Source organism: Microcebus murinus, chromosome 1 (genome assembly GCF_040939455.1).
Source record: "Microcebus murinus isolate Inina chromosome 1, M.murinus_Inina_mat1.0, whole genome shotgun sequence".
In the NCBI taxonomy this organism is placed as follows: Eukaryota; Metazoa; Chordata; class Mammalia; order Primates; family Cheirogaleidae; genus Microcebus; species Microcebus murinus.
Window position 1 is genome coordinate 153235110 of NC_134104.1, and position 24826 is coordinate 153259935.

Sequence of the window (24826 nt, forward strand, 5' to 3'; positions counted from 1 at the left end):
TCAAGAGGGACCGGAGGAGGTCCGTGCCAGAACACTGAAACTGCCAGCCCTGCTTTTAGTCCCTTACACTTAACCAGCTGTCAGGTCATTCGCATTTAAATGTAGCAGACAGCATCCTTTAATCTAAAAGATATAAGCATTGCAACAGGAAGCCTGGAGTTCTGTAAGTTCCCAGGGGGCACTGAGAACGGGTACCACTCAAAGCCTCATGTCACCCCACAGACCAGTCAGGAACCAGGGCACTGTAAGCCTTACTTGGCATGGTAGCGCTGGAAGACCAGGGTAATGGTGTATGAGACCGTCCTCTTCCTGGTGTAGAGGCTCACCCCGCTGTACTTCCCAGGAACACCAAACAGCAGGTCTGAGGGTAGAAACCAGCAGGTACTGACAAAGAAACGACAGCCACTGCAGAGCCACCAAGAACCCCTTCTTCACCTTCACCCTTGGAAACAAGGGGTAGACCCTGATCTGCCCGAGCATCCATCAAAGAAGAGATGGTGAGTGACCCGCACCCTTGCAGGTCCTCAGTGAAGCTGAGCTCAGGCTACCTTTGAGTGTGGCTGAAGTCTGCAGGGTTTTAGGCTCATGCTGGTGGATGGTCCTAATGATGTCAGGATCAGCATGGAAGCGTTCCCGATCATTCTGCCAGAAGTTCCCGGGGGATAGCAGTAGGCATCCATGTTCTGGGAGTAAGTTCCGGAGCTTTCTGAGGCCTGGCAGCAGGTCAGTTACCTGCAGGCACACCTCCTCCAGGCTCCTGGTCCCAGAGCTGTGTAGGAGACAGGACAAGGCACCTGTTGTGTCTGCCTCCACAGGGCAGACCCACTGCACTTACGGGGGGGGAACCCTCTGTCATCGAGTTCTTCAATGCTCCGTATTTGTACCCTAGTATCTCCAAAGAGCCTGATGATTAGGGCAGTGGGGAAAAGTACTTCCAGGGGGTCAATAACCTAACCACATGGCTGTCTGACCTTCAAAGTGCATCTGGAATACAGAAGTCCATCACCTCTGAGGCGAGGCAGGTGTGAGCATGCATAGCCCTACCCACTAAAACACCTTGGCCAATTCAGTGGGTGAGTGGGAACGGGGTGAAAACTAGGGGCTTCATTCAGTTCACCAATTGTCTGTCAATACTTTTAGCTAACTAAAACCTGGCAGTGACGCAGCCCATAAAGCCAGCATAATCCAAAGACCTACCGATGGGCTGGGGGCACAACCTAGGCTGGGGCCACAACCTAGGCTGGGGCTTCAGAAGGTATCCCCAGGTATAGTTTGCTCCTTGTCAGCAGAGCCGCCACCGTTACATTCACATCTTGAAACCCATAGACAGGAAGCCATCTGGATCACGAGCCATCCAGTTCTCAGTCAGCATGTCACAGAGGCAGCCCAGTGGACGCTTACTCTGAGACATAAGAACGAAGCCCAGGGCTCCATTTGTGCCACCTGCACAGGTCCAGGCAGAAATGTAGCCACAGTGGACCCACAAGGATGCTGAGAAACTCAAGGCTGGTTCACCCTCCATTCTTTTTGCTTGCTCTATTTCTACAGAGCTGGCGGGCTCACTGGAGTTACCCTGAGGACGGGATTCAGAGAGGCTGGAGTTCCCTGGGAGCAGTACCTGTCTCTCAGCACGTGGTTCCGGATCTCTTCCACCAGTTGGAATGCCCGGGACAGAGGTGAGCGGAACACATCTACTGCCAGGAGGTTCTTGTGCCAGGGAAACACAGAGGACTTCACAAATATCTGTTGGATATAAGCCACTGGGGCACCCACATACTGCAGAAGAAATGGGGGAGGGAGCAGAAAGGTCAGTTCAGCATAAAAGGAAGAAACATGGGTCCAATTCATCACCGGGCATCTACTAGCAAAGCACTGTGGGACCGGGAGCGGGCAACCTACGACCCACAGGCTAAACCATGGCCCAGTACCCACTTTTCTAAATCCAGGTTAACTGGAGCACAGCCATGTCATTCCATTCCTAGTGTCTATGGATGCTGTCACGCTACCACAGCAGAGTTTAGTGGTTGTGACAGAGATGGTCTGGACCATAAAACCTAAAATATTTACTATGTAGCCCTTTATGGAACATGTCTGTTCAATGGGTAACAGTCCATAAGCTCCCAAAAGGATGTCGCCTGTCTTACTGATCCAAGTTTTGCCATTTGCAACAGGGCAGTGGTTTTCGAAGATCAAAACACCCAGTTTTAAATGCCAGCTCTCCAAATGTATGGCTTAGAAACACTTTTGAGTTCTCTGAATTTCAATTTCCTCACTGTGAGAAAGGGCTAACAACATTCACCCTGCAGCATCATGAAGATGTATATTCACCCCATATTCACATGTGTATACACACAGGTATACTGAACAGCATCTGCATAGATTAACAGAAATATTAGCAATAAACAGTCGGGCACATCATTTTGACTGCAACAGCCCTATGGGAAGCAAGGAGAGGCACAGGCATCGTGCTTGCCTAGGGTTTCACGCTCTAGGCAGGTGGCACGAGGACTCAAACCCAGGTCTTCTCATTGAACATCACACACTTTTCTCAGTAGAACCTGCCATCAACCAATCTCTAGTGAGAAACCAACATGGAAATGTGGCACTCTAGTAAGGGTTGGAGGAAGAATAAGGGCTAGTGAGTTTAGATGCCACTAGGCAAAGAAGAGCTCCTAACTAGATGGAGGCTATGGTAGGCAGCCTTCTAACAGGATCCCCAATAATCTGCACCTCCTGGTGCTCATGCCTTGTGTAATCCCATCTCCTTAAGGGTGGGCTGGACCTAGTGAACTGTGTCCAACAAACAGAATACAGCCAAAGCCCTTATTCTTCTTCCAACCCTTACTAGAGTGCCACACTTCCATGTTGGTTTCTCACTTGAATGTTAAGTAGAGACTGGCTGATGGCAGGTTCTACTGAGCAATGTCACTTTTGAGATTAGATTACAAGAGACTATGACTCCTCCTCCCCACTGGCTCGCTTCTTTTGGAGTCACCATGCTGATGAAACTGGCCACCACACTGTGAGCTGCTCTGTAAAGGCCTATGTGGCAAGGAACTGAGGGAGCCTTTAGCCAACACCCCATGAGGAACTGAGGCCCTTGGTCCAACACGCTGCAAGGAACCTGCTGGCAGCCAGCCAATAGAGTGAGCTTGGAAGCAGAACCTCCCCAGTTGACCTTAGAGATGACCAAAGCCTTGGCTGACAGCTCTATTATAGTGAGAGACCCTGAGCTAAAGAGAGATAAAGTGATGTGTCCAAGGTCACACAGCTGATAGGCAGCAGAGGCGAGATTAAAACCCAGGGCTGCACAATTCCCAAGCCCATTTTTTCCTCTACAGCCAACCTTCCTGGGTAGTTTTGAACAATGTGAGAACAAGACACGGAAGGAAACACCCAGTACAAGCAGCAAGGGAGAGGAGATGAGGTCCTGGGTACTCCCAGGCCAGTGGTATTCATAACATGAGGTCCCTGCCCAGAGATTCTTCGAAACCCTGTGTCCAGTCTCAGGCAGCCACCACAAATACTGCAATGCTAGCCTTGGATCTCTGTATGGAACAAGCCCAGCCACCTCTGTGGACTTGTCCAATAGGGTGTGAAGTTCAGGTTTCCATAATGAGCTGGTCTAGGGGAGCCAGGCCAGTGCTGAAGACCTCAGGCTTTTAAAAAATATAATCCCTACTTTTGGCCAGGACAGTGGCTCAATGCCTGTAATCCTAGCACTCTGGGATTACAGGCAGGAGGATCGCTCAAGGTCAGGAGTTCGAAACCAGCTTGAGCAAGAGCGAGACCGGCTCTACTAAAAATAGAAAGAAATTAGCTGGACAACTAAAAATATATAGAAAAAATTAGCCGGGCATGGTGGCACATGCCTGTAATCCCAGCTACTTGGGAGGCTGAGGCAGGAGGATTGCTTGAGGCCAGGAGTTTGAGGTTGCTGTGAGCTAGGCTGATGCCACGGCACTCTAGCCGGGCGGGGCAACAGAGTGAGACTCTCTCTGAAAAAAAATAATACATATATATATATTTTTTTCCTTCCTTTATATTTAAATACAGAAACCTAGAGCTCCAAGTATTTTATCTTTACCCTGACATACCCAGGGACTCCCTTCAGAACATGATATACAGGACTCCTGTCCCTCAGCTCTTCCGGAGAAAAAGGCTTCTGACCCTCATCTTCTAGCCATGGTGGGCAAGGGTATGTGGTGAGAAGAGCAGACTCAGGAGACCCACCTGGATCCAGGTTCTAGTTCCACCACTCCCCAGCTATATGCCTTGACAAGGGTCTCTATGCTCCCCAAGCCTTAGTCCCTTACTTACTAAGGGAAGAAGGAATAAAATTTCAGACCTCACCAGATCACTGTGAGAACCAAACAAAACAATGCATGTGAACCATCCAGTGAAGTGTCTAGTTGAAAATATATTAGTTATAACGTTTCTATTATCCCTTAAAACTACAAAAACTAGAGTTGGCATCCCAGGCACAGTCATCTCAGTCTCCAAGCTTCTCTAAGTTCAATAAGATTGATCTTTTCCAGCAGTAGCACTATTAGGCATTTACCCAAAAGAGCAAAAGATATTCTATAATAAAGACATCTGTACCCGAATGTTTATGGCAGCACAATTCACTATTGCAAGGATGTGGAAACAACCCAAGTGCCCGTCAATTCATGAGTGGATTATTAAAATTTGGTATATGTATACAATGGAATATTACTCAATTATAAGAAACGACAGTGATCTAGCACCTCTTACATTCTCCTGGATTGAGCTTGAGCCCATTATCTGAAGTGAGGTATCACAAGATCGGAAGAATAGGCTCCACTGGCACTCACCATCAAACTGGTACTGACTGATTAACACTATGGTGCTCACATGGTAGTAATATCCTCCAGGGATTAGGGGGTTGGCAGGGGTAAACCTCAAAACTAAAGGACACAGTGAGCATTGTAGAGGGGAAGGGCATGCCTCTAACCCTCACTAGGGTGAGGCAAAGACATAAAATGTAACCAAAATGTTTGTACCCTCATAATATCCTGAAAAAAAAAAAGATCTTTTTAGGCCAGGCGTGGTGGCTCACACCTATAATCTTAACACTCTGGGAGGCTGAGGCAGGAGGATCACTTGAGGTCAGGAGTTCTAGAACAGCTGAGCAAGAGCAAGACCCCGCCTCTACTAAAAAATAGAAAGAAATCAGGCAAACAATTAAAAACAGAAAAAATTAGCTGGGCATAGTGGCACATGCCTGTAGTCCCAGCTACTTGGAAGGCTGAGGCAGCAGGATTGCTTGAGCCCAGGAGTTTGAGGTTGCTGTGAGCTAGGCTGACGCCACACACTGTAGCCCAGGCAACATAGCCAGACTCTTATCTCAAAAAAAAAAAAAAAAAAAAAAAAAAGATTGATCTTTTTAGCACACCTTTTTCATTGTGCCATTGCTCTAAGGGAATGGCTTCCTACTGCCTACAGAACTGAAGTTTAAACTCCATAGCCCAGGATTCAACTTGGGCCCACCTACCTTATCATGTACCTCCAAGAAAAATGGCAGATTTACTGTCTCCTAAATAAGTTAAGCTATTTCTTTATCCAACAAGAAACCTTTCTTGAACTTCTATTATGTGTAAAACATTGGAGTACATAAATTTGAACGAAACAGGACTTCAACAGGGTTGCAAGATAGAGCACAGAGAAGCAGGAGTTATAGCTGCAAGAGAGCTGAGGAAGGCTTCCTGGAGAAAGTGACACTGAACTGAGGGTAAAGCCTAAAGGAGTGCACGCCTGGTGCACACCACAGGGCAGTCCAAGCACATGAAACTTCCTCCTCCCCCTCCTCCTCTCTGCTTGGTCAGCCAGACTTGAGCAATGATAGTAATGACAATGGTGATAGCCATGAACATTTGTTGGATACAAATGATAGGCCAGGCACTGCGTTAAGCCCTTGCATTCTTTCACTTAATGACAGGATGACAACATATGATGTATTAATAGGTATAATTAACATCCCTGTTTTATGAATGCAGAAACTAAGGCACAAAGGTGTTAAGTGACTTGCACAGCTAGGAAATGAAAAGTCTCTGTTTCTGCTTTGCTCTTTACTTCCTCTGCTAAAAACATCCCTCTATCCAGAGATAACTGCCCTTCTTTAAAAGTGGCCATGAAGCCAATGATCACAGAGACTCCAACACAGGCTAGACCTAACTCAAGCACAAAGATCTGGCAGGATGGATCAGAGTCCTTTCTGGAGGACACATACATGTGCAGGGTGCAGCCAGCATCCCATTGTAGAGAAGCACCTCAGCAAAAAGGCAGGAGGGCTATATAAAAAGAAAGCCACCTCCAGCATATAGAAAGATCCACAACTGGTTTCAGTGAAAAGAAACCAAAACAACACAATACAAAATAGGCACAACATTTGAACAAACTACACAAAGGAAGTTAGGCAAATACAGTGAGGCCACTAGTCATTTGGGAAATGAAAATTAAAATCACAATGACAAACAATAAATGCTGGTGTGGTTGCGGAGAGAGAGGAACACTCCTACACTGCTGGTGGGACTGCAAACTAGTTCAACCTCTGTGGAAAGCAATATGGAGATACCTTAAAGCGATACAAGTGAATCTACCATTTGATCCAGCAATCCCATTGCTGGGCATCTACCCAAATGATCCAGTGACACTCTACAAAAAAGACACCTGCACTCGAATGTTTATAGCAGCACAATTCATAATTGCAAGGCTGTGGAAACAGCCCAAGTGCCCATCAATCCAAGAATGGATTAATAAAATGTGGTATATGGTATACCATGGAGTACTATTCAGCTCTAAGAAACAATGGTGATATAGCACATCTTATATTTTCCTGGTTAGAGCTGGAACCCATACTACTAAGTGAAGTATCCCAAGAATGGAAAAACAAGCACCAGATATATTCTCCAGCAAACTGGTATTAACTGAGTAGCACCTAAGTGGACACATAGGTACTACAGTAATAGGGTATTGGGCAGGTGGGAGGGGGAGGGGGTGGGTATATACATACATAATGAGTGAGATGCACACCATCTAGGGGATGGTCATGATGGAGACTCAGACTTTTGGGGGGAGGGGGGGAAATGGGCATTTATTGAAACCTTAAAATCTGTACCCCCATAATATGCTGAAATAAAAAAAAAAAGGAAAAAAATAAAAAAATAAAACCAAAAAAAAAAAAAAATCACAATGAGATCTCTCTATATATCGATTAGAATGGCTTTTTAAAAACCAAAGAACTGACAATACGAAGAACTCTACAGAACAAAGACCAATTCTTAATGTATGGAAATTGAAAAAATAATAATTTAGGAGGCCAAGGGATATGAAAACAATGACACTTCATCTCTGTAGTCTTCTTTCCAAAAACCAAAGTCCAAAGTGTATTCAGATTTCCTTAGTTTTGACTAAAGTCCTCTTTCTTTTCCCGCATCCCACCCAGGGTGCCACATTACGTTTAGCTGCTGTGTCTCCTGAGGCTTCTCTTAGCTTGTGACAGTTTCTCAGCTTTTCCTTATTTTTGCTAATCTTGATAGTTTTAAGGAATCCTGGTCAGGTATTTTGTAGGGCATCCCTCAAATGGAATTTGTCTGATGTTTTATTCACGATTAGACTGGGGTCTGGGGGAGGAAGATTACAGAGGTAAAGTGTCCTCTTCACATATCAAGAGTACATGCTAGGCCGGGCGCGGTGGCTCACGCCTGTAATCCTAGCTCTCTGGGAGGCCGAGGCGGGCGGATTGCTCAAGGTCAGGAGTTCAAAACCAGCCTGAGCAAGAGCGAGACCCCGTCTCTACTATAAATAGAAAGAAACTAATTGGCCAACTGATATATATATAAAAAATTAGCCGGGCATGGTGGCGCATGCCTGTAGTCCCAGCTACTCGGGAGGCTGAGACAGAAGGATCGCTCGAGCCCAGGAGTTTGAGGTTGCTGTGAGCTAGGCTGACGCCACGGCACTCACTCTAGCCTGGGCAACAAAGCGAGACTCTGTCTCAAAAAAAAAAAAAAAAAAAAAAGTACATGCTATCAACAGGATTTATCATTGTTGATGTTAATCCTGATCACTATACTGAGGAAGTATGTCAGGTTTCTCTACTGTAAAGTTTTTCCCTCCTCCATACTGTTTTCTCTAGAAGGAAGTCACAAAGCACAGTCCATACTTAAGGAGTGGGGAGGCCAGGTGCGATGGTTTACACCTGTAATCTCCGCACTTTGGGAGGCTGAGGCAGAAGGATAGCTTGAGAAGAATTCGAGACCAGCCTAAGTAACAGCGAGACCCCCTCTATACAAAAAATAGAAAAATTAGCTGGGTGTGGTGATGCACACCTATAGTCCCAGCTACTTGAGGGCTGAGGCAGAGGGATTGCTTGAGCCCAGGAGTTTGAGGCTGTAGTGAGCTTATGCCATTGCACTCCAGCCTGGGCAACAGAATGAGACCCTCTCTCTTAAAAATACATATAAATATCAACTCCTAACTTGTAATAAAGAAAAAAAGAGAGAATAAAAATAATAAACAAACAAAAAAAAATGAATTTTTAAAAATTAAAATATATTAAAAAAAGAAAAAACATATATAAAAAAATGAAAATAAAAATAAAAGAGTGGGGAATTATGTTTCACCTCCCTGAGGGAAGAGTAGCTACATATATTATTTAGAACTTTTTTGCCCAGGATATTTGTCTATTGTTGCCCATTTATTTATTCAATCTTATAGACTCAGGATGGGCTCATGGGTATTTATTTTATACTTTGGGTTATAATTCAATACTGGTTTATTTTATTGCAAAAACTGCTCTAGCAATGACCATTGGAAGCTCTTTCAATTGGTCCTTATGTGTCTTTGACATATACTTATTTTAAACTTTAAAAATCTTTGTCTTCCCTTCCCAACCAGAGTGAGATCTCCTCAAGGACAGTGAGCCTCTATCTGTACCCCACATCATCCTGCTAGGCACACCACAGACATGACGTGCAACACAAGCGTTCAACAGAGGAATGAGTGAAGCGCTGAAGGAAGTTTTGGTTCTTTGGTGTGGAGAGTAAGTGCCTGCAGTGTGCTGCCCAGTGCCCCAGCCCCCTAACTTTCCTTAGGACACCATCCTCTCTCATCTCAGCCAGGTGATGGCAACTAGGGGAAGTCAACGATGAAGCACCTACCCCTGGCCACAAAGCATGGGATGGGGATAGGCAAATAAACCCATTCAGGGCCAGCTGAGATCCCTCTCAGCCTCCACTGGATTGGATGTTGCAAAAACATGGGGCTGAAGCTGCCAGAGCTGCTATCAGGAAGACCAAGGGTGCAGTTGACCCAGGGAGGACAAAGCCAAGAGATGGACTCCTTTTGAGGCACAAACCACATTATGCTGAAGTCAGCCCTGCCCCAGGCTATGAGTCACATGAGCCAAAAAGTTCCCTTTTCACTTAGTCTATTTGGGTTGACTTTCTGTTCCTCAAAACTAAAACAGTCCTCACCACTCCAAGTACTGCTGGCCTGTATTTTTATCATGGACAGTCAGTGGAGGTGAGATAACTGACCACTGAGCTGCAAGACACCAGGTGACTGCCCTGAGGCCTGAGTCTCTTTCTCAATTCTCCAGGGGATGGGGGCTCCAATCAGAAAGAGATAAAACGGACAATCCTCTGATTCCTGAGCCCTCAAGTTATTCTGCACGCCCACTAAATGTCATCGTCGCAAGCCGATGAAGAGCACTAAGGAAGTTCAAAGAGCTCATGAACAAACCAACTTCCTTATAGCCTTATCATTAAACATCTATTCCACACCACCAGGCCCACTGAACTCTACTAGTCAAGAAACATCCACGAATACAGGCTATCTTGTTGGGATCTGCGAACCATTACTTCCCTTATATAGTAAGACTGCTTTAGGAGGTTAAAGGTAAAAGTTAATTTAACCAAGAAGGTCCCACAGTGAGCCAACAACCAAGCTGGGACATGAAGCTAAAGAACTGGTTTCTGCCAGCATCAGACTATGTGCCCTCTGACCTTCATAGGCACAGCCCCATGACGCCAGATTCATGCACTTCCACTGACACCATGCATAGTTGTAACACACACCTATCTTTCCAGTCTCTATTTCAGCAACAGCAGAGTCAATTTCATAACAAGTTATCAGGCTACTACATTAGCCAAAAAGGAAACAGGAAGGAATGTGTTATCACTGTCAGACAGAAAGTAGGAGATGAGCTCTATTCCCTGGGCTTTGATTTTCCTCCTCAACAACAGACTCTGCAAGTCCAGTACCAACCCAGGGGCCAAAGCATAATACATGAAGGAAGGGCACTTTGTCTATTACCTGGCAGGTAAAAGGTGAGAGGAGCTAACAAGCTTGTAGGAGTTCCAAATCATGAGGGCAGACTTACAGTGAGTAGAGTCCCATGCCTGAGCCCCTCAACTGGAGACTTTTTTCTCATTTATATCGGTGCTCCCCCAGAGAGGCAGTCAACCAAGAACAGTATGGTCCAGAAGCAGTGGGCTATGGTCAGGAGACCTAGGGTTCTACTCCTGTGTTGACTCCTTGTAAACTGAGTACCTGAGCCATGTAATCACTCTGGACTCTAGCTTCCTTATCTGTAAAAAAAAAAAAATCAAAACCCTGCACTTTTTATCTGACTTGATTGTGAGGATAAGATGGGACCTAATGGATCTGAAAAAATTAGGTATATACAGCAAACACTAGATAGTGTTGGCACTCTGATGGCAGCACACTCTAGGGATACTCAGATGTTCTCCTGACTGCTCAGGGGCATGGAGGAGATGGCCTGTCTGCCAGGACACTGCCCTGCACCTGCACATGGTATGTGAGCAGCCCGAGGTATGAATCCAAGCCCAGCTGGCCACAGCTAGGACAACTGCAGATCCCAGTTTTTCCAGAAAAGCCACACTGTTATTGCATCATTTAGTGTTTCCTTTCAGTAAAGGTTATTCAATAAATGCATAACTAAATATTTCTGGTGCCTTTGTAAAGCTGTTCAAGTACATGAATTCACAGATCAGAAGCTAACCACCCTCCCTCTCACTCTCAAAAACCTGCTTCAGCCAATGTCCACCTAACCCTTGTGCTCTCCTCAGGAACATGCTGAGCACCTACCCACTCCGGCTGCTCATTAGGCTCTCCGTGTTTGCGGTCAGAGTCCACGGGCGGGGGCAAGTAATCCTTCACAGGAGTCGTGAATTCCACAGGTCCTGTTCCTGGCAAGGGGAGCTTCAGCAGTGGGTAGCTGGGATGAACAAAAAGGAGAGAAGAGTTAGGACATTAGAGGGGCAGAGTCTTCTCTGAGATAGGAGTGACATAAGAACCACTGTAGTTGCAACTAAGTTCTCTCTGCTAGGAAGACTGTACAAATGTACAAAATATTAGAATCATAAAATTTCAGACCTGAAAGAAGTCATCTAGATGAATTTTTCAAACGTATTTTAGTCATATAAAGCTTACAAGAGGCCGGGCGCGGTGGCTCACGCCTGTAATCCTAGCTCTCTGGGAGGCCGAGGCGGGCGGATTGCTCAAGGTCAGGAGTTCAAAACCAGCCTGAGCAAGAGCGAGACCCCGTCTCTACTATAAATAGAAAGAAATTAATTGGCCAACTGATATATATATAAAAAATTAGCCGGGCATGGTGGCACATGCCTGTAGTCCCAGCTACTCGGGAGGCTGAGGCAGAAGGATTGCTGGAGCCCAGGAGTTTGAGGTTGCTGTGAGCTAGGCTGACGCCATGGCACTCACTCACTCTAGCCTGGACAACAAAGCGAGACTCTGTCTCAAAAAAAAAAAAAAAAAAAAAAAAAAAAAAAGCTTACAAGAAAGGCAAGATGCTGAAAATGAAACATAAAAAACTTCTTGTCAAGTTAGGATTAAGACAAGGATTTAAAAACTGGGAGGAAACTATAAAAATCCAAAAGGGTTCCAACTCTGATGGCTGAGCAAATGTTCCATTTAAAAAGACCATGAAGCTGGGCATGGTGGTATGTGCCTGTAATCTCAGCTGCTAGGGAGGCTAAGGTGGGAGGAACACTTGAGCCCAGGAGCTAGAGGCTACAGTGGTCTACAACTGTGCCACTGTGCTCCAGCCTGGGTAAAAAGAATTAGACCCTGTCTCAAAAAAAAAAAGAAAAAAAAAAAGGCAGGCTGGGCGCGGTGGCTCACGCCCCGTAATCCTAGCACTCTGGGAGGCTGAGGTGGGCGGATTGCTCAAGGTTAGGAGTTCGAAACCAGCCTGAGCAAGAGCAAGACCCCGTCTCTACTCTAAATAGAAAGAAATTAATTGGCCAACTAACATATATAGAAAAAATTAAAAAATTAGCCGGGCATGGTGGCACATGCCTGTAGTCCCAGCTACTTGGGAGGCTGAGGCAGTGGGATCGCTTGAGCCCAGGAGTTTGAGGTTGCTGTGAGCTAGGCTGACGCCACGGCACTCACTCTAGCCTGGGCAACAAAGCGAGACTCTGTCTCAAAAAAAAAAAAAAAAAAAAAGGCAAAAAACCCAAATTGTACCTGGGACTACTACAACATAAAAGTATCTTTGGGAAAGATGAAAACTTGCTAATGCTGAGTCACAAAAGGCACTACACCTTGACATTTTCCCTGAAATATCACCCTACAGTATCAAACACAATCAACCTGAGGAGGACACACAGCCAAGATGAAATTCCATTGGCAGAGGGATCTAAGTAGGGTTTGCTTCTCCCACCTCCGTCTCCCTTTTTGGAAATGCTTTCTTATCTGTCCAGTTCTGGGGGTGATGCTACCAATAACCAGCCACCAGTAGCCTGGTGGTTTTTCTCAGTAGTCCTTCATTCAACAAATATTTAAACATCAACTCCAGGCCAAACATTGTGCAAGACCCAGAAGTGAACAAGACAGACAAGATCACTGCTCCCCTAAAATTTACATTCTAGCTGGGGCGGGCGGTGGTTAGGAAAGCACACTGGAGGGGGATAAGCAAGAGGGAATGGGAGGAGACTGAGACAAACAGCAGAATCCCAAGCAAGAAAAGACTTGACTTGACTTACAGCAATTCACAGCCCATGATGCCCCAGGCGATAGACTTCCCAGGCCAATTCCTGCCAATCCAATCTTCACACTCCCAATTTGTGCCTGTCCATCACCAGCCACCTGAGGCCTGGTGGTCATCCAGTTATCAATCCAGTGCTCACCTTAGCCCCAGGAGTCGTCCCCTTCCGGAGCCACCTCTGCTTATCAAGGCCTGTCTGCCCCTTGTCTCCCTCAGCACAGGATCCCTCAGACCTCTCCACCAACCAGGTCACCTCAAAGCCACGCCTCCCTGGCCTGAGATTCGGTGCTTTGTTCCCAGAAACAGGTTTTCAAAACACTGCTCAAGTTTTTTCCTGCCAGCATGGGGAGAACCAGAGTCTGCAAGTGCCCGCCGCACCCCAGCAGTACACCACCACCCATGAAGGAAGTGCCCGCCATTGCCTCCTCCTTTTGGCGATTTTTAATTGAATTTGCTGTCTTTTCCTTATTGAGTTCTTCTTTATATGTTCTAGATATAAGGCCTGGGTCCTTTTTCCATGTATGTGTTTACAGCTATCAATTTCCCTCTTGTGCTGTTTTCACTGTATCCCGAAGTTTTAGTATATTGTGATTTTGTTTTCATCGTCTCAAGGTATTTTCTAATTTCACTTCTGATTTCTTCTTTGACCCATTGTTTCAGAGTATATTGTTTAATTTCCAAATATTGGTGAATTTTCCAATTTTCCTTCTGGTATTGATTTTTAGTTTCATTCCACTATGATTAGAAAAGATACTTTATATGACTTCAATCTTTCATACTTTATTAAGCCTTGTTTGTGGCCTAACACACAATCTATCCTGGAGAATGTTCCATGTGCACTTGAGAAGAATGTGTATTCTGCTAGTGTTGAGTAGAATGTTCTGTACCTGTTTATTACATCTAACCTGTTTATGGTGCTATTCAAGTTCTCTGTTTCCTTACTGATTTCGTCTGGTTGTTCCACCCATTACTAAAAGTGGAGTATTGAAGTCTCCAACTATGAAGTCTCCAATTATTACTGCAGAATTATCTATTTCTCACTTTGATTCTGTCAATTTTTGCTTCATATATTTTGGGTTTTTGTTATTAGGTGTGTATGTGTTTATAACTGTTATATCTTCTTATTGTATTGAAACATTTATCAATATATAATGTCCTTCTGTCTCTTGTAACTTTTTTGATTTAAAGTCTATGTTGTATGACAATATAGCCACTCCAGCTCTCTTTTGGTTACTATTTGGTTACTTTGAATGAAATATCTTTTTCTATCCTTTCACTTTCAATTTGTGCTCTTATATCTAAACTATAGTGTATGTGTGTGTGTGTGTATATATATATATATATATATATTTTTTTTTTTTTTTTCTGTTGCCCAGGCTGGAGTGAGTGCTGTGGCGTCAGCCTAACTCACAGCAACCTCAAACTCCTGGGCTCAAGTGATCCTCCTGCCTCAGCCTCCCGAGTATCTGGGAATACAGGCATGTACCACCATGCCCGGCTAATTTTTTCTATATATTTTTAGTTGGCCAATTAATTTCTTTCTATTTTTAGTAGAGACAGGGTTTCGTTCTTGCTCAGAGCTGGTTTCAAACTGACCTTGAACAATCCACCCGCCTTGGCCTCCCAGAGTGCTAGGATTACAGGCATGAGCCACCATGCCCGGCCAACTATAGTGTATATTTAAAGTGTCTTAGAGATAGCATATAGATGGATCTTGCTTTTTAAAAATCTCATCTGCCAATCTCCTTTTAACAGAGTTTAATCCATTTCATTTAATGTAATTACTAATAAAGGACAGACTTATTCATTTAGTTGTTTTCTGTATGTCTTATATATTTTTTTGTTCCTCAATTCCTCCATTATTGCCTTTCTCTTGTATTTGATTTTACTGTAATATGCCATTTTGATTCTCTTCTTTCCTTTTCCGTATATGTTTAAAGTTAATTTCCTAGTGGTTATCTTGGGGATTACAATTAACATCTTAAATTCAACAGCAACCTAGTTTCAATAATGTTCTTAGAGAAGATCAACAGCAGATTAGAGCCAGTGGAAGAAAGGGTCAGCAAACTTGATTATAAAACAAGTGAAATTAGCCAGCCGAGGAGCTTAGTTTCAATAAAATACAAACACTCTGCTCCTATATATATTCATCCCTTGCCCTTTATATTGTTACTGTCACAGATTACATCTGTGTACACTGTATGTCCATTAACATAGGTCTATAATTACTGTTTAATGCATTTGCCTTTTAAATCACAAAAGAAAAAGAAGCTCCAAACCAAACCAAAAGTACTATAATACTAGTTACCTTTACCAGTCATTGTTTCTTATGGTTTCAGTCACTGTCTAGTGCCCTTTCATTTTGGCTTGACAGACTTCCTTTAGCATTTCTTATAGGGAAGGCCTACTGGTAACAAATTCTTTTGGCTTTTATTCATCTGGAAATATCTTAATTTCTCCTTCATTATTGAAGGATAGTTTTGTTGAACATAGAATTCTTGGTTGGAAGCTTTTTTCCCCCTTCATTATTTTAATCCAAATGCCTTCTGGCCTCTATGGTTTCTGAGGAGAAATCAGCTGTTAATCTTATTGAGAATCCATTGTATACGGATAAGTTGCTTCTCTTTTGATGCTTTCAAAAACCAAGTTTCAGCTTTGGAAGTAGGTATCAAAAGCTATTTTGGGACTTAACTAAAGATCTGCTGAGGGAAGCACTGCACAGTGCCTGGGTCTGCCCTGGCTTCGGGTGCAGAGAGGAGTCACAGGGCCCAGGGCTGAGACTGCAGGAGCTCTATACTGTTGGAGCTCCACTATATAAGATGAAGCCAGGCTGTACATTTCATGTATCTGCTTTCACCTTCCACAAAATAGCTATTCAAAAATATACCAACTAGGCCGGGCGCGGTGGCTCACGCCTGTAATCCTAGCACTCTGGGAGGCCGAGGCGGGCGGATTGCTCAAGGTCAGGAGTTCAAAACCAGCCTGAGCAAGACCCCGTCTCTACCATAAAAATGGAAAGAAATTAATTGGCCAACTAATATATATAATATAAAAATCAGCCGAGCATGGTGGCGCATGCCTGTGGTCCCAGCTACTCGGGAGGCTGAGGCAGGAGGATCGCTTGAGCCCAGGAGTTTGAGGTTGCTGTGAGCTAGGCTGACGCCACGGCACTCACTCTAGCCTGGGCAAGAAAGTGAAACTCTTGTCTCAAAAAAAAAAAAAAAAAAAAAAAAAAAAAAAAAAAAAATATACCAACTAAACACAATGTGTTTCTCAAGATCTAAAATATTAAATGTAACTGAACATTCCAGTAGGAAGAAAATGAAAGGCAGCAAACTTCAAAGTATCCCCTTTCTTAGGATAAGGTCTCTTAGACAAAAGTCTACAAGCTTTGAAATGCTTAAAATGGCCCACAGTCCTTCTTGAACCTTGCCCTGGAACCACACATAACTCCCTGGTTTGTCTCCTCCTCTCTTACTTCTGAGGCTCTGAACCTGTGGGAACAGGCTTGCCCATTCTTCTCCTAGATGACTCCATCTTCGAGGCCTCAGTTGTAGTATCATTTGCCCCAGGAAGTCTTTTTCCTTTCCTCAAAGTCTGTTTTGGGACCCCTCCTTCTATGAGTTGCCAAAGTACCCATACTCAGCCCAAATGTGACTCTTATCACTAACAGTAGACCTGCTTGTTTCTATGAACCAATGTTGGTGGTTTATAACTCTTACTAAGCCCCTACTATGTGCCGGCCACCAATCTAAGTGCCTTCCATCTATTTACTCACATAAGCCACACCACAACCCAATGAGGTATGCAGAAGTTACATCTCTTCTACAAAGTAAAAAAAACAGTATGGGCCAGGCGCGGTGGCTCAGGCTTGTAATCCTAGCACTCTGGGAGGCCGAGACGGGCGGATTGCTCAAGGTCAGGAGTTCAAAACCAGCCTGAGCGAGACCCCGTCTCTACCATAAAAATAGAAAGAAATTAATTGGCCAACTAATATATATATATATATATATATATATATATATATATATATATATAAAAATTAGCCGGGCATGGTGGCTCGTGCCTGTAGTCCTAGCGACTTGGGAGGCCGAGGCAGTAGGATTGCTTGAGCCCAGGAGTTTGAGGTTGCTGTGAGCTAGGCTGACGCCACGGCACTCACTCTAGCCTAGGCAAGAAAGCGAGACTCTGTCTCAAAAAAAAAAAAAACAGTATGCAAATATAGGCAAACTGGCCCCAGAGTCTATGCTCTTAACATCACACTACACTGCCTCATATTACATTTCTGTTTTGTTTGAAAATTTTAACCACCATATATTCCTTTTAATTATAGGTAAGAGAAAAGTGCCAAGAAAAAGATTCTACAAAAATGCAATAGGCAAGGAAGGGAATAATCACTCTGTATGGCTACCAAATTCTAGACCAAAAGGAAAGCTTGGAAGGAAAGTATGAGGCGATTTTCAGAAGTAAAAATGCTCATTTTCCCAAGGTCAGAAAAAAGGCTAAAGATATTTGAAGAAAGAAGCTGCCCAGGGACTTCTACCACTCTGCCATGTTTCTTCTGCAAAACTCATTTCAAGAACCAGATTGTATCTTGGTGCATCTTTATCTTACAGGGACAGAGGAAATGAAGCACACAACTTCCCCTGTCTTTCCTGTCTCAGCTCCACCCATCCAGCTTTTCAGACCAAGTACTCTGATCTTGACTCTTCTCTCTCAGACTCCACATCTGGTCCTCAGAAAATCCTGAGGGCTCCACCTTAAAAACTTATCTATTAGGCTGGGCCCAGTGGCTCATGCCTATAATTCTAGCACTCTGGCAGGCTGAGGCGGGAGGACTACTTGAGCTCAGGAGTTTGAGACCAGCCTGAGCAAGAGCAAGACCCCGTCTCTACTAAAAACAGAAAAAATTAGCCATCTCTACTAAAAACAGAAGAAATTAGCCAGGTGTGGTGGCACATGTCCATAGTCCCAACTACTCAGGAGGCTGAGGCAGGAGGATCACTTCAGTCCCAGAGTTTGAGGTTGTTGTGAGCGAGCCTGATGCCACAGCACTCTACCCTGGACAACAGAGCGAGACTCTGTCTCAAAACAAACAAACAAAAAAACTTGTATCTATTAAATAGAATCAACCATGTCTCATCATCTCTGTTGCTTACACTTAGACTAAGCAACCATCAACTCTCACCTGGAGTAGCATACTAATGTGGATGGACTCCTTGATTCCATCCTTGAAATCCCTTCTTTATCTACTAATTAGGTATGGAACTAAAGCACAAATTTCTCAGCATGGCTTACAGGGTGCATTAGATTCAGAGCCCTCCTCTCCTGCTCTGTCCTGACTGGTATCCCCTAAGTCCCTGTCGGCCATGTACCACACACCTTTTTGCTGCCATGCCTGTACAGCCTGCTCCCTGCATCTGGCCACCCAAGGCATCCCCAGAGGCCACTGGTGGCCTACTTATCCCCTCTGATCTTATTTCTGGGCATGCTAGCTCAACTACCAACTGCCAGCACTTGAACCCCTTTGCCTGAAAGTGTTCTATTGCTATTAGAGGCTATTCTGCCTAAGTAAGACAGGCCACAAGTGATAGGAATTAATGCTAACTGAAAGCAGTACCAACCAGTGGTTGATACTGCTATTGTATCAATTAGGAGTCAGCAAACAACTGCCCACGGGTCAAATCCAGCCCATGGCCTCTTTCTGTGTAGTCTGTGGGCTAAGAATAGTTTTTACATTTTTTAAGGTTTATATAAAACAAAAAAAGAAAACAGAGAAAAATATGACAAAGACTGCATGTGGCCTGCAAGGCCTAAAATATTTACTATCTGGCCCTTTCTGGAAAGAGTTTGCAGACACCTGGCCTGGGCAGTCCTGCTCCCCAACACTCAGGTGGGTAGTGCTGAGGGCATGTTCCGCACTGTCGCTCAGTGTTCCCGGTGAGATTACTCTGAGTTGCTGAAGGTGGTAACTTCCTGGGTGATGCACCTTTACTGATATCTCACTTCCCCACCTCCCTACACCAGTGTTCACTTCCTCTCATACATGAGCTACTTACACTGAAATCCTTGCCTCTGAGGGACCCTAAACTGAAACTTGTGTTTTGTAAGTGAAGTCCTGTAGAACAATGGAGCTTGTGCTGAGGGCTTGGAATATAGGTTCATGCGTCATCCCTGCTCCCAGGGACAGGATCTCAACCACCAGGACCTGGCATTCCTTTCCCTGCCATCCATCTGCTGCCACCCTCTGGCAGGGCCTGAGTGCAAAGGCAAAGACTGTTGGGGTCAGAGGCACACACCCCTCTGTGTGGGGCAAAGTGAGGCGGCGGCCATCCCCATTCCAGATTGGCAGCACCACAGCACATCTCATGGGCATTTTGGTGGGCACAAAACTTCCACCTACTCTCTTCAAAGTATATTTTAGTACCTTTAATGGTACTTTCCCCTCTGCTTTTTGAATAAGCAGCCCTGCATTTTTATGTTGCACTGGGCCCAATAAATTATATAGATGGTCTTGGCTCTACACTCCTCCCTTTCTCACCCCCAGCCATCTATGATGGGAAGCTCAGGAGTCACTGAGGACATCCAGAGGGAGCAACCACAGAAATGACTCAGAGAAGATGTCACACAAGACTCTTCCTTGGAGACATGGAGTGGGGAAGATGCTTTTTCTCTTCTCTTCCCACGGGTAAAAATACAGGACAAGAGGCAGGGCAGTGAACAACTAGAAGAGGATATTTCTGAGATCCTGACTGCCCTTCTGTTGGGCATAAAGGAGTCTTAGGGTGTTGGGATAATAAAGGAGTCTCTGATATCCTACAGGCCCTTCAAAGCTTTTACAGGACCTATGTGTGAGGCCAGGGGTAACTTCTGCTTGGGAAGAGGCTTTGGAATGTTGAACAAGTTGGTGCCATGGAGCATCTGCAGGGAGCTGGTCACTTGAGCTCTCTTGAGTCTAGACTTTAGAACAGAGGTCAAAGGCATTTTAGTACTTTAGCCTCAGCTATTCTGCCTCACTATTCACAGCACAACAGCACAGGCACAGATAGGCTTCAGTTACTCAGATTTTTTTCTTGCTCACTATGTGTATGTGTGTGTGTGTGTGTGTGTGTGTGTGTGTGTGTGTGTGTGTGTGTTTATGTGTGTATAGAATGACCATAGGCACAGAAAGAGGGAACCTGTTTCAAAGCCCCCTGTTTGCCTACCCAAGGGGCCATGGTGATCACAGAGAAACCTTAGATGTGGGCAGACAAGGGAAAGAGCTTGAGAAGTGGAGACCAACACAACTGAGATGTTCAGCCTCAGCCTAAGGGTATTGCTTTCCTGCAGAGAAAAAATGAGTAGGAAAGGGACCAAGTCTATTCTCAAACACCTACAGGTTGCTCATCCTTCAGGAAGTTTATTTATCATGGCCTCATCACAATTCCAACTTCTTCTCCAAGTTAAAATCCACCTTCTCACATCATGACCAGCAGCTGTGGAATCACAAGTAACCCAATGACTCTGACATTACTTTCTGACCTGCACATAGGGTAGTCTAGCCAACATGGCACCCAAGCACAAGCCTTCACCCCGTGGTGCACCCACAGCTTACCAGGGCAGGTCTGGAGCAACAGCACCCTCTGCCTTCCTGGGCCACTGCTGGGACACATCTCAGGTCCCAGTGGCTTAACCCCTAGGAAATCTAAACACCTCTTGCCATAGTGTCGATTTGCTACAAGTTTCATCAGATTTTCCCAGAGGAAGGAGCAGTCACTGTGCCCAGGGGCTGAGCAGCAAGAACAGCTAACTATAGCTCACTTGCAAGGCTCATCACGGAGGTCATCTGAAGTGGCGTACTTGGCTCTTAATCACTTAAACCTGCAGCCTCAACAACAGCTCAGAGAAGAAAGTCACACATCCTCAGTGCTGTTCAAGGGGAGACTGGCTCCCCATTTATAAATGTCCTCTCTCACTCCCAGCATTCTTCCACTTGATGGAGACAGGCACCTTCCTGACCACCATGCCCTCTAGTCCTGCTCTGTTCTTTCCCTGGGGTGATGTGGTGTGGTGAACTGAGTCTTTGCAGCTCATGTGGCTGTTAGATCTGAATACAGATAGTAAGTGCAGCAGTCCTTTGGGTTTAAGCTGAATAAGTCTCTCCTCCCAGGAACAATAAAAGGTTAGCAATTAAATGGAATCTGAATATCTAAGGAAATTACTAAAAGCTGTCTATTATCAATATTTTGTTTTCTGTAGGCAGCCTGAAGCTCTGGCAGAAAAGGGAGTTGCTCTCGACAGAAAAGCTTCCTGGCAGTCAGGCACGGTGGCTCATGCCTGGAATCCTAACACTCTGGGAGGCTAAGGTGGGAGGATAGCTTGAGAACATAAGTTTGAGACCACCCTGAGCAAGACCCTGCCTCTACTGAAAATAGAAAAATTAGCTGAGTGTTGTGCACGCCTGTAGTTCCAGCTACTCGGGAGGCCGACGTGGGAGGATCACTGAGGCAGGAGGTGAGCTAGGCTGCAACAGAGCGAGATTGTCTCAAAAAATAAAAAGAATGTGATTGTACAAAAGGGTTTTCTGTCTTCAAAGCGAAACAGGACAACTACAAAAATAACAGGAAACCACAATGCCATCAGAGGCTGAAACCAAAGGAGGAAAGCAGATGCTCAGAGGAGCATGCCAGGGTACTGGCCCATCTTTTTGTTGAGGGAATGGTAAGCTAAATGAGTACCCCCACAGTGAAGCAGGTGAGAACAGTGCCACTTATTCTCTCTGCAGGGCTTAGCTCAGGTGTTCTCCTCCCAGGACGCCTCCCTGAATCTTCTCCCTTTGCACCATGGCTAGGTCATATCTGCTATGCATACTATCCAATGACACTGCTCTCAGATTGTAGGTTTTTGAGGGAAGGGACTACATTTCTGCATCATGGGTCTGGCACAGTGCTTGGCATATATTATAGTCACTTTTATTAAGGTGGCTATAAAACCCACCTTTATGTTCTCACCTCGATTTCTGTTGAATAGGGTCACTTGCCTCAAAAGGGCTCTCTGCTATCTGTTAGGCAGATCCTACCTGGCCATTTCTGGCCCACCACACAACAAACAGCTGGGACTCTCTTTCTTAGGCCTCCTGTTCAAGAAGTAAACTCCTTGCAGTGGAAGGTATCAGCACCAGTGTTCTTCAAAGAAATTCTCACCACCAGGGTAGAGTGGAGAAAATACAGCGTTTGATCTGCCTGATGCACCTGCCTGCTGCAGCACCTACACTCACTAGCCCTCCATGCAAGTCTTATCACCTTCAGAAGAACTAGGAAATAATCATCTCCAAGGATGTTAGGAGACTGAATGAAATGCCACATGTAACTGCACCTGAAGACCTACATAACTGATGGTCAATAAAGATTAATCTTCCTTCCTTCCCTCCGGCCCAAACCTACCCTAAGCCTCACCCACGCCGTTCTCAGAACTGAGGTTCAGCCAAGCGCTCTTGGGAGATATAAGGTAAGATATAAGGTAAGATCAGCTGCACCTGGGCCATACTTGTAATTAAATATTGTCATTATCACATCTATCACTTATTCCCCAACCCTCCATCCCATTCTACTTCACCTCAAGCTAGGAAAGTGTCCTCCATATTGAGAACTTAGCCATTTCATAAGGTTTTCATACCAGAGGCCCTCTCCTCATCTATCCAGGGACAGTATTTTTTTTTTCTTTTTTTTGAGACAGAATCTCACTCTGTTGCCAAGGCTAGAGTGAGTGCCATGGCATCAGCCTAGCTCACAGCAACCTAAAACTCCTAGGCTCAAGCAATCCTGCTGCCTCAGCCTCCCGAGTAGCTGGGACTACAGGCATGCACCCCCATGCCCGGCTAATTTTTTTCTATATATATTAGTTGGCCAACTAATTTCTTTCCATTTATAGTAGAGACGGGGGTCTCGCTCTTGCTCAGGCTGGTTTCGAACTTCTGACCTCGAGCAGTCCACCCGCCTCGGCCTCCTAGAGTGCTAGGATTACAGGCATGAGCCACCGCAGTGGCCTAAGGACAGTATTTTGAAACACTTGTATGATTATCAAATTATTCATTCAAAGATAAGATTCAACTGCACCCAAGCAACTGCTATACACATTGTAAGTTCCCTGCCCAAGAAGCTGCCTGGTCTTGGCCCACTACACCGAATCCCCAGAAGATGAATGGCAAAGAAGAAACATTCTTTCCTTTTCCTGTAGCTAGAGCTGTGTTTGTAAAAAGGGAATAACAACTACCTCTTTAACTTAACCTCCTTCAACAGCAGTGATAATGACCATGAGTGCCACCACAACTGCTGGTAGAGAAATCAAAATAGCCAGGTGAAGTGGCTCATTCCTGTAATCCTAGCACTTTGAGAGGGTAAGGCAAGAGGATCGCTTGAGGCTGGGAGTTTGAGACCAGCCTGTGTAACATAGCTAGACGCTCCCCCCATCTCTAAAAACAATTAAACAAACAAACAAAAAAACAGGTGTGCCTGTAGTCCTAGCTACTTGGGAAGCTGAGGCAGGAGAATCACTTGAACCCAGAAGTCTGAGGTTACACTAAACCATGACTATGCCACTGCACTCCAGCCTGGATGACAGAGCAAGACCCTGTCTCTTAAAAAAAAAAAAAAAAAAAAAAAAAAAAAAAGAGAAAGAGAGAGAGATTAGAATAGAAGAGAAAACATTTTTAGCTCAGAGAGGTGGCAGAACTTAAGAGGAATTTAAGAAAGACACAGCCTAGTGGTTCTCAGAGTGTGGTTCCCAGGCCTGGCAACTTGTTACAAAAGCAAATACTTGGGCCCACCCCAGACATGATGAATCAGAAACTCCTGGGTGAGGCCCAGTGATCTGTGATTAACATGCCATTGAGGTGATTCTGATGCTAGTTCAGGTTTGAGAACCAGCACTTTAGCATATAGGCAGTACTAGAAACGTGTGTGTGTGTGTGTGTGGGGAGAGAGAGAGAGAGAGAGAGAGAGAGAGAGAGAGAGAGAGAGAGAGAGAGAGAGAGATATCAATTAAGTTAGAGGGAAAACAACAAAACAAAAGAAAAACCCAAGACCTGGGTTCTCAGAGCAGAGAGAGAGAGAGAGAGAGAGAGAGATCAATTAAGTTAGAGGGAAAACAACAAAACAAAAGAAAAACCCAAGACCTGGGTTCTCAGAGCACTCCTAATTCATTACTTACAGGACATAGCTACAAGTATGTTATCTTACACAACACAATATAGCAAAGTCTGAACACCAATACAAACACACTAATCCAGAGTGAGGCAGGGTGACAGAGTGCCACAGGTGCAGGCACCAAAGCCTAAGCCCTGGATTTGAACCTCATTTTACCTACTTACTAGTTGTGTGGTCAAGACAAATCTCTAAGTCCCTATCCCCTTTGTTATTTTGTTTTTGTGGGTTTTTTTTGAGACAGAGTCTTGCTCTGTCACCTGGGCTAGAATGCCATGGCATCAGCCTAGCTCACTGTAGACTCAAACTCCTAGGCTCAAGTGCTCCTCCTGCCTCAGCCTCCTGAGTAGCTGGGACTATAGACATGGAGCCACCACACCTGGCTAATTTTTGTCTATTTTTAGTTGCCTGGCTAATTTTTCTTTCTATTTTAAGTAGAGACAGGGTCTTGCTCTTGCTCAGGTTGGTCTCGATCTCCTGACCTCAAGTGATCCTCCAGCTTCGGCCTTCCAGAGTATCAGGATTACAGGTGTGAACCCCCGTGCCCAGCCACCCAAGTGGGAAGTGTAACTGGACTGTTTCTGAAGGTTAT

General features: G+C 44.9%; 1 protein-coding gene across 3 annotated transcripts in view; it reads right to left on the reverse strand.

The window, feature by feature from the left end:
* The window catches only part of SCAP (SREBF chaperone), a 70141-nt gene that overhangs the window by 12532 nt on the left and 32783 nt on the right, over nucleotides 1-24826 (reverse strand). For 2 of the 3 annotated variants that reach the window (XM_020280307.2, XM_076007141.1), the window contains exons 3-6: nucleotides 11134-11263; nucleotides 1619-1776; nucleotides 549-769; nucleotides 256-361 (exon numbers count right to left, since the gene is read on the reverse strand). In XM_020280307.2, coding sequence (XP_020135896.2) covers nucleotides 256-361; nucleotides 549-769; nucleotides 1619-1776; nucleotides 11134-11263 — 615 coding nt within the window. Of the gene's footprint in view, nucleotides 1-255; nucleotides 362-548; nucleotides 770-1618; nucleotides 1777-10405; nucleotides 10553-11133; nucleotides 11264-24826 lie in introns of those variants that run through there. The other variant, XM_076007148.1, reaches the window with a different exon arrangement.